The 10,894-nt window shown below is 38.5% G+C and overlaps 1 protein-coding gene across 1 annotated transcript in view; it reads left to right on the forward strand.

The window, feature by feature from the left end:
• The window catches only part of TTLL7 (tubulin tyrosine ligase like 7), a 116,928-nt gene that overhangs the window by 59,758 nt on the left and 46,276 nt on the right, over positions 1-10,894 (forward strand). Inside the window, exons 12-13 of the mRNA XM_027873967.1 lie at positions 2,367-2,502; positions 5,637-5,723. Coding sequence (XP_027729768.1) covers positions 2,367-2,502; positions 5,637-5,723 — 223 coding nt within the window. The remainder of the gene's footprint in view (positions 1-2,366; positions 2,503-5,636; positions 5,724-10,894) is intronic.

The following is a 10,894-nucleotide window of genomic DNA, read 5'->3' on the forward strand; positions in this document are numbered from 1 at the left end:
AAAAAAAAAAAAAAAAAAAAAAAAGGTGGAATATTAGTTGAGATTTAAAGGAAGCCCAAGAGGTCAGTTGTCATGATGGGGGAGGAAGAAGATTTCAGGTATAGGAGACAATCAGAGAAAATGCCTGGAGCCAAGAGATGGAGTGTATTTTTTATGGAACAGCTGGGACACCAGTGTCACGAGATCAAAGAGTACATGGTGGGGAATAAAGTGTGAGGATCCTGGAAAGGTAGGAAGGGGCTAGGGCTGGGTTATGAAGGATTTTGAATGACAGACAGATCATTTTGTATTTGCCCCTGGAGGTAAGAGGAAACCACTGGAGTTTATTGACTGGAGGATGAAGAGGTGACATGGTCAGACCTGCACAGCTCATCCACACAGGTTCCCATAGCCAGTACATGTCTGAAGGTGGATTTGAGCTCAGGTCTTCCTGACTCCAAGTCCAATGCTCTTGCCCATGGTGCCACAGCTACCCACAATAGAATAGGTGGTGCCATTATTTGGTTTTCAGTAACACAGCAGTCATCTAGGACTTTCCTCCCTGACCTCCGTCACCAGTAATTTGGTCATTGACCAAATGTGGACTTTTCTTTCATAGGATCTCTTGTGTTTATCTCTTCCTCTCCATCCTTACCCCCAACCCCTGCATTATTAGTGCAGGACCTAATCACTTCATTCTGATTGCTCTCTCTCCATCTAGTCTCTCTCACCTTCAATCTACTTGGTTTGTTTTGGTGATGTTAATCTCTTCATAAACATCTCTCATGCTTCTTCTCTGAATCTTAAAGTAGTGCATGATTACCTCTTTGGTGAAGTCGTAGGCTCACAGATTGGATCTGGAGTAGACCTTACAGATCATCCAGTTCAGCCGCATTCATTTTATGAATGAGGAATCTGGGAACTGAGAGGTTTGGTGTCTTGCCCAGAGACAACACAGCTAGTAAAGGTCTGGGGCTGGTTTTGAACCCAGCTCACGGGGACTCTATGTCCAATGCACTGTCCGTTATTCCATACTACCTCCATGTTCGAAGCATTCTAGCCTGGCTTCAGTTTGCCTAGCCAGTCTGTTTTCTATTTTCCCACACAAATGGACTCATTGAAGCAAGTCTTTTTGTTTTCCTGTAATAATGTTCTGCTCATATGATTCTCCTTCCTTTCTGACTCCCCTTCATGATCCTAATCCCATGCCTCCTTCAAGGTCAATTTCAACCCCCACTTTCACGTAAAAGTTTCTCCAACTAATTAGCCTAGGTTGAATTTTTTTGTCTGTAAATCACTGTGAATCTGAACTATTGCATGTAACCTGGTATCTGGCACATAGTAGGCTCTCTAAATGTTTATGGGCTTGACCATTTGTTGCTTGATTATTTACAGTTTTCAGTTATTCTTTGGTCATTTTATGTATCTGAATTCTATCCTCTTCTTTTCATTCCTGTTGCCATCACCCCATTTTAGACATTGCATAATTGTGGTTTTGTCCTAACCTACCTATAAGCTTCCTCTTCCTTTTCATTTTGCATGTTTAGTTCTTTTGCATGCTCATAACATCTAGCCCAGTTAACGCATCCCTGTTAGCACCAGTCTGTAGATACTGTATTGTATGCCAAAAATCCATGCCGCTGTGACAGGAATTATGAGCTTGATCATAACAGAATAAGGAGGTCTTAGATGGAGCTCACTATCTATTTTAAAAAGACAGGCTGATAGAGAGAATGAGTTATGATTCATTCTCAATGAAGCTTTCTCAAGGAGGTTATTTTTAAAATTTTTTTCTGAAATTTCTGTATTATTATCTTGAATCTCTAGTCATCTTGTCTGTGAAGAACATGCAGGCTCAGTTTATTATTGTTGTCAAGAGCCCACATCATAATATTGTGGAAATTAATGGTGAGAACAGTGCAAAGGTACCTAAAAGAGATGGTCTCTGTTCCTTAATTGTTTAAAATAGCTTATTTCCCCCAGTTGACTGGTAAACATTCATTGCCTTTGAAAGAATTGATGAACAAATCTTTTGCAAAGCTTTTCTTTACAGCTAAGCCAGAAAATTATCATAATAAATAGGTAGCAATATTACTTTGGTGTCATGTTTTCCCCAAAACTGATAACAAACCTCATAAGTCTTATTTTTCCTTCTTGTCTTTTATAAATCCTTTATGTTTCTCTTGCATTGAACTGGTTGGTAAACATTTCAAACAGGTTGGGCATTTGAGTAGATCCTGAATGTTTTTAATTAAAAGATTGCTAGTTAAGAATGTATTGTTTTTCATTGAATCACAGTGTTTGATGGTAATTCTCCAGGTACTATTTCAATGGCTACATAATAGAAGGAGGCTTCCTTTTAGCATGTCTGTCTGCTATTATTGCAGGCGAATTTATCCTCCGGAAGACAAATCATTACTTGAAAAATATGAGCATTTATTGGCCACTGCCTTTCAGACATTTCTTTCGGGAAGAGCAGCTTTATTTCAGCGAGAATTGAATAATCCTTTAAAAAGAATGAAGGTAAGACTGTGTCTTCTTTAAATATGACCGACAAATGAAGCCACGTAAACCCTTACAAGGTACCGTTATTCTTGTATATTTCTCATCTAGCGAGACATCTCTCAGACTCTTTTACTGTTAAAAGGAAATGTTTCAGAACTTTTCTTGACAACAGATTGGGGCCACAACTAATTGTTGCCAAAGGAAAGAATTCATACATTGTAGTTAAGCACACTGAAATAAATAGCATATTTCCATTAGAAAAGGTTGTTGGTCACATTCTTTTCAGACCCAAACAAACATACCCACACACATGCAGAAATGAAAACCTTGTTGTGCTCTGAGGACACTTCATCAAGAATGTCTGTTCCCATGGCACTAGCATCATTTGTAACTTAGAAAGTAGTTTTTTGTTTCTTGCTTTCACAGTTCTTCCTGTGATCTCAACTTTAATTTTCTTTAGTTAAATGAAGATAAGCAGAAAATGAATTTCTACACTTATGGTGAAGTCCTTAAGCCTTCTTGTTTTTGCTTGGAATTTTTAATCTTTTTTTCACCTTCTCACCTGACCACAAGACCCAGACAGTTTTGGGAAGCTTGCCCTGTAGTTAGTCAGGATGAGCACCCTAGTGTAGGGAAAATGCCCTGTCCTTTAATTGGGACTTCCTGACTTTGCTTCTTGACTACCTTTATGCCTTAGAGACCTGGGCTAAATTATCTTATTGATTCAGAATTTTATGGCTGGAAAAGGCTCCACAGGCTACCTTCTCTGAGGCCCAGAAAAGGTCTTTAGGCTGAAATTCTATGAGTATGTGCCATCCATGGTTCTAAGAAATTTCTAATTGTTTGTCTTTACTGCTCAAATTGTGCTCACCTTAACACTTAGTACTTCTGAAACCAGACTGAGGAATGATTTATTCCATGACCCCTTTTAGGTGAAGTGATTACAGAAAATGAGTGAAATCACCAGATCATAGAATTATACAATTACTGTAATATTGGTATTTGCATTTTAGTAAGCATAAACAAATGTGTGCACACACACATACCCCCTATGTTTTGATTGAAAAAGATTAGCTGAAACTTGGCATGAATTTACTAGAATATGAAGCCTTTAAAAAATCAGACTTGAAGCCCTCAAAATTTGAATGACGGTAAGTGTTATATTCCCTTTCTGTTTCCAATTCACATTCTGAGTAGATAATGTATGCCTTAATATTTTTTATTCAGTCTTAATGAAAAATAAGATCACATCACAAGATTTACAGAAGCACTTCTCATTTCAAAGATTTTTCAGCAGATTTAATTATTTTGGGAAGTTGTATCACATAAAAATATTTATAAAACAAAAGAGCATTTTCTCCTCTGATGCTACCTGTGTGGTATTGGGCAAGTCATTTATCCCCCCTCTCATGCTCATGCTCATTTTCTTTCCCAGTAAAGTAAGGATGCCACCAGATGGTGTCTGTGTATCTGTGATCTTATGATTCCCATTTTACTGACCTTCATTTATAGAAATGACACTGCTGACCCCTCTGAGCCCTTTGAGATGTGCTCTTGTTTTAGTTTTTTTTTTTAAACTTTTTAAAAGTGTTAGTTGTGTGCTTAGTGATGAGCCTGCTGCCTGCTCTCTTGGTTCACTCTCCTGTGAGCATGGCACAGGTTTGAGATCAAATAGGATGCCTTGAACAGAGTTTTTCCTTCATGTCAAATTCCTGTCCTGTAGAAGACTGACAGGGTCTCATCACTTTGTAAAAAAAAATTACATGATTTTACTCAAAAATACATAATAGGGTCTATTTGGGCATAGCTAGAGGAGGAGATGTAGAACTCTTCTTCGTATTTGAAGTTAGAGAAATAAAAGGTTATTTCAATTTTTAACCCCCCCCCGGGCTAAAGAGCTTTTTGTTTTCATATCTGTCTTCCACAAAAAAAAGTGTTTTTAAAATCTAGAGTAGTTTGCATAGCCTTTATTTTGAAAAAGTTGCATCCCTTGGAGGAAAGATAGGTATGAGAGAGGACAGGAGCTTAGTAGTGCCCCATTCACAAACCTCCACTGCCATCTACAGCTCACGGCTACCCCGTCTGAGAAATTGCACTAGGGAAGAAAAGTTCATTTTAAAGTTGTTTTTACCCCCTCAAAGTTCTCTAGAGCTTCTCTGTATTGATATTCTTAGAGTTTACCATGGAGGTTGTCCTACACATGAAACTTTCTAACAAGTCCCCTGCACATTTCAGTAATCCAATCTTCCTGAATGGGGTACCAAGACTCTGTTCTACACAGGAGTAGCACTTTCCATAGCAAATCATTTTTTTAAAATAGTGAGGTTCTGTTGTAATTAGTGTGGGTCAAAGAAATAACTCCCAGAACAATCTATCAGCCTCTCTTGGTATAGATAACTCGATAGATACTGTTGCTGTGCTATGCCCAGCCTGCACCTGGTTGTATGTTCTGATGATTTTTCCTCCTGTCTTCAGAGAATATCACGTTGGAGAACATTACAGAAGCTGGAGTGTTGGAACACAGTGCAGAAGACTCTCAATCCACTTGTGGACTGGTCTTACTCTCACTAAAAATGAAAGCATTTCATGAAGTTTCTAAAGATGCTATTGTAAAATTTGGAAAAGCAAAACTGTTTAGTTCAGGTGTGCTAGTTAGCCCAGGACCTCAGGTTAGCCTGGTGTGAAGAAAAGCCACTAGACCAGCAAGAATCTGCAGGCTGTTGAGGCTTACGGCCATCTGATGGGATCGCTCATGTGAAAAATAGTTTATGAAAAATGTGACCTGGAAAAATGAGGGTGAACTGTCAGGTTTTTGTTTTATGCTTTTTTTTTCTAAAAAACTTTAATAAAATAAAATTATTGGGCTGATTTAATTAATTGAAATAAATGTATGTTTTAAATAGAGTGCCATTTAGAAGATGATGATTCTCCTGACCTCTTAACCCATTGTGTAACATATTTCAGATGTGTGCTGGCTCTGGTTCCAAATTTTAGCAAAATGTTCTTTACCTGTAGGCTTCCAGGGCTTTTCTATGCCTTTTTCTATAGTACAAGTCATCAGGTTCAGTAAATAATCTCAGCAGTCCTTGCCAGTACCCTGATTGAGGTGCATTCCCTAATTAATGAATGATTAATTTAATTCACATTTTTAGGAAGAAGATATTTTGGACCTTTTGGAACAGTGTGAAATAGATGATGAGAAGTTAATGGGGAAAATTGCCAGACCACGAGGACCTAAGGTACATTCTCGTATGCTTTGGGTTGAAAGTGGATGCTGTTAAATTATGTTATTTCTCCTACCAGGTTTGTCACAGTTAGCATGACACCATCAGACCGTGCCATAGGATGAGAAATATGGAATCAGTGACCGGTACAGGCGATAGTGACAGCTGCCAGGAGTGTTGTTTTTGGCCCATGACTGTGGGATGACATAAGATTGTAGGCTTTTCCCTCTGGTTCCTGGGTCTTGCCTTAACCTCTTTTTGGGCCTCATTAGGTCAGTCAGTAACAGCATATAAGTAGGCATCTTGGTATTAACATTCTTCTCTCTACTGTTTTTATTTCCCATCTCAGGTCATAAAATCACTGAAATGGCAGGTGGTCCACTCAGCCCTGCTCATGGTGGGTTTGACCATTCTTTTCCTAGGCTCTGTCACTGCCTTACCCATCAGGGGCTCCCTTCATGTTTGTACTCTGGTGAGGTGCAGTGGTGGGGATATTAATGCTTGATTGCTTTGACTCCCATAGGATGAGAACACATCCGGATTGTCTGAAAACAGACAATTACGGTCAAAAGTGTTGCTTCTAAATAGTAACCTTTGGATTTGAAGCAGTATTGTGAAGCTAGAGACTGTATGTATCACAGAAAGGGAGAAGTTATTTAACCTAGAAAGAGAGAAAGGTGGCGAGATGAATAGAGCACAGCATGTGCTCTCCTCTTCTTTCCTTCTGTCTTTATACACATACATATGTATACACACATGTGCATGCATGTAGCTGTATTGTACTATGTGTATAGCTTATTAAAGCTTAAAACTCCACTAAGACTTTACATATATACGTGTGCATCTCTATAAGGTGTCCCTAAAATCTGAGTTGTTTTAAGTACACATTTGGGACACCCTGTTTGTGTATGTATACACATATACACATATATACACACACACACACATATAACACTATATATACACATACATATATGTTTGTGTGTATATATGCACATATAGCATTATATTATATCCATTAAAAACATTTATTAAGCACCTCCTGTGTACCAGGCATCATGCTAAGTGCTGGGGATACAGTTAATAAAAGAAAGGCAGTCCCTGTCCTCAAGGAGCTTACAGTCTAATGGAGGGAGACAACATACAAAAGGAGGCAGGAAAGTTGGAATTGGTAGGGGAACACCAGAGAGCATCTTGTTCCATGGAGGTAAAACCAGACAGAGCAGCAGATGCAGAGTGGTGTAATCTGAGAGTCCAGTTTCTGCCTTTTGTACAGGAAAGTATTGGGAGGAATTCAGTACTCTACCCTCTAGCCTTTCAATCAGAGGAAAGGAGGAGACTGGGGGAGGTGGTGTCAATTATGTAATATACCACAATTATTATTAAAGCATGTTATTATGTAATTTGATTTATTATAACAGATTATATACATAACATGTGTAACAGTATAATTATAAACCTATGTTGTTATACTATAGAATTATATCATGTATCATATGTTACATGCACATACATATATAAACATGTAAGACAGAGAAGGTATCCCAAATGTGTGTTTTGTTAATTAAACATAGAAAATAAATTTTGAAAAAAGGAAAAGAAGAGAAGGCTGAATAATGATTTTTGAGGGAAGTTGTAGAAATGATTCATAGGCAATTTTTATACACATACACATATACACATTTATGAATGCACGCATACATATGTTTATACACACATATATGTACATACATATACATGCGTATATATACACACATATATACAAGGTATCCTATGTATGTTTTACATTATACTACTACATGTATACTCATGTGTATATATATATATATATATGTATATATGTATGTTATACACACACAGAATGAATTTGTGGAGAAAACAGGGGACAAAGGGAGAATATACCTAGGAATGTGAACAGTAGAAAGAAAAATTAATGAATGAAATTATTATGGGGAAAGAGGAGGAAACATCAATGAAAGATGAGAGACTTTTGATGTCATATATTGTTTTTCTGAGCCACATGCTTGGTACAGACACCTTTAAATTAGTACTTTCTGACCTAAGGGAATCTCCCATGCATTGACATTATTGAAGATTTTTGTGGATGAATTCCTACAGGAAGAAATGGAGTTGGGTCTACAATATATTGGTGAAAAAGAGTTCTCTCCATGAGAAGTATTGTTGAGTTTTGGAACAGAAATTCTTGGTTGAATAATAATCCATACTGATTGAAATCTCCCAGTTCTTTAAGATCCACCTCAAATTCGACATCCTGTCGCTGATAACTCTACAATAGCATTTTCCAGTCTTCACTCAAAGTTCTGGTTGCACTCAGTTATATTACTTTGTCTTCCTTAACATTGTATTATATACTGTTCTGTATTTACTTTGACTTGTATCCTTGGGAAAAGAAAATTAGATGCAAAGGAATGTATCTCACTTCTTAACACAGTGCTAGGTAAGTCATGGGCATAAAATCATCAAGCCTCTGAATTTGAAAGTATCTCAAAGGCTATGTAATCCAAACCATATCCACCTCCGAATAATTTCTACAATTCAAAATGTGTTCATTTAGCCTTCTCTTTTTTTTTCTTCCTTAAATTTATTTTCTGTTAAGTATTATCTCTCTTCTGTCTTCCCCACACATTGGGGAAAAAAGAATCATGTTAACAAAAGTGTATCATCATATTTATAATGGCTCTTTTTGTGGTGGCAAAGAACTGGAAATGAAGGGGATATGCATCAGTTGGGGAACAGATGAACAAATTATGGTTTATAAATTAAATGAAATATTACCATGTAGAAGAAATGATGAAAGGGACATTTTCAGAGAAACCTGGAAAGGCTTTTTTGAACTGTTGCAGAGTGAAGTGAACAGAACCAGGAGAACAATTTATCCATACATCTTTCTTTTGAAGACATCTGGTGAGAGGACATCTACTGCCTAATGAAACATCTTACTGTATAGCTTTGACTGTACAATTAGTCCTAAATGGGCCTCTCTGAAACTTCTGCTCTTTCTTCTTGGTTCCTGGTTCTACCTTGTATCTTCCTTCTGTCACATGATAGCCTTTCAAATACTGGAAGACATTTATCCTGTCCCTTATCTCCCCTTACTCCCCAAGTCATGATCTTTTATTCTTTTACCATCCTGATCACCTGACTCTGGAGATTTTCCTACTGATCACTGTCCTTTATAAAATGCAATACATAGAACTAAACCCAGTCCTCTGGCACTTTTATGACCAGGGTAGAGTACAGCGTGAGATTGTTACCTTCTTTCTTCTGGAATATTCAGGGTAACACCACATTAGTTTTTCTGGTAAACTCTTTCTCATTGAGTTGCCACCACAGAGCACAATGATGCCAACTTCTGCATTAGCTGATGCTCTTCCCTTCTTGTATTTGTGAATTTTATTTATGACTAAGTGATTAGGGTTATTTTTCTTACTGATTGGGATGTTTTTGAAACTTGAACCTATCACTCATTTTCTTGTCTCTCTCAGCTTTGTGTCATCCTCACATTTGCTAAAGATGCCATCTATGCCTTTATCTAAGCCCTTAATAGAAATGCTGATTATCACAGGGCCAAACACAAAGCCTTGAGTAGACTCCTTCCATGCTGACATGTCTGTCAATGATGTCTTTTGGGGTCCAGTGATTTAACCTGTTCTGAATCTGTAACAGTTTCATCTTGCTCACTTCTCTCTCTCTAACTTTTTCTATAACAATACCACGAGGGACTTAACTGCTCTGCTAAAATGCAGGTAAGCTAAATCTGTAGCAGTCCCCTGATCTACCAAGCCTAGGAACTCTGCCAAAAACGAAAATGAGGTTCATCTGTAATGACCTATTCTTGATGAAGCCATGTTGGTTCTTGTGATCATCATTTCCTTTTCTAAATGTTAACTAATTGTCCCTTTATGAACTCAGTGCACTTGTTAAATTGAAATGGGGGACAATTATTTTTGTTAATGGAAAATAGCAGCATTTCAAGTGATTGAAATTGGTATTTCAAAAGTTTACACTTGAAGTATATTTTTTCGGTAGCTTGTTGCTTCTAATTTGTATCGTTACCCATAGACCTTGGAAGGAACAGAATTCCAAAGCATCCTTTTGTTTTGACAGTGACTTTGGGGGCAGAGCCAAGATGTGGAGTAAAAGTAGTGACTTGCTTGAGCTTTCCCCCAAACCCCTCCAAATACCTGTAAAAAATGACTCTAAACAAATTCTAGAGCAGCAGAACTCACAAAAAGACAGAGTGAAACAAATTTCTTAGCCCACGACAACCTGGATGGTTAATTAGAAAGGTCTATTGTGCCAGACTGGGAGAGAAACACAGTTCAACATGGGCACGGAGGCAAAACAGGCCTTAGCGAACCTGGAGCAGGCCTCAGGGGACTGAATCATGGGCAGCTGTGACGGTTTCCAGACTTCTCAACCCACAAACGCCAAAGACAACTTAGAAGGTCAGTAGGAAAAGTCTGTGACTACAGTGAGAGAAAAGCTTGGTCCCAGCCCTAGTCCCAGCTGCCGCCCCTGGGCGGCAGCTGCTTCCAGAGCTTCAGGCCCACAGACTGAGGAGGAATCGAGTGGCTGATCAGTGGCAGGATTGCAGGGATCTCTCTGCTGGTGCAGGATTCACTTGCTTTGCCCGTGCTTGGATCTGGGTCACAGTTCTGGGTGGCTGTCCTGGGGTGAGGAGGAGCGCTGGCATGGTGGAGCTTGTCGTGACTATGGAGAGGAAATCCTCCTCACAGTTCCAAGACAGAAAAGAGTGCTTGTGGTCACTCATAGACCAAAGCACAGGCCAGGAAAGGAGTAAACACCTTGCCCTTGATCATAGCACTTTGGAAGAACTGAAAATTTAGAGGTCCCTAGAAGTATCTCTGAAAACAGCTACATAAAACCCCTGAAGGTTGAGACAGTACATTCTCCACACTGGAAACAGACCCCTACCTTAACAAAGAGTGTATAACTCAAGTAATTGGCTGGGATCATGAGCAAGCAGCACGAAAAGAGTCAGACCATAGAATCTTTCTTTGGTGACAAAGAAGATCAAAACATACCATCAGAAGAAGACAACAAAGTCAAAGCTCTTACATCCAAAGCCTCTAACAAAAATATGAGTTGCTCCCAGGCCATGGAAGAGCTCAAAAAGGATTTTGAGAAGCAAGTAAGAGAAA

Source organism: Vombatus ursinus, unplaced genomic scaffold (assembly GCF_900497805.2).
Source record: "Vombatus ursinus unplaced genomic scaffold, bare-nosed wombat genome assembly UNPS02014803.1, whole genome shotgun sequence".
Lineage (NCBI taxonomy): Eukaryota > Metazoa > Chordata > Mammalia > Diprotodontia > Vombatidae > Vombatus > Vombatus ursinus.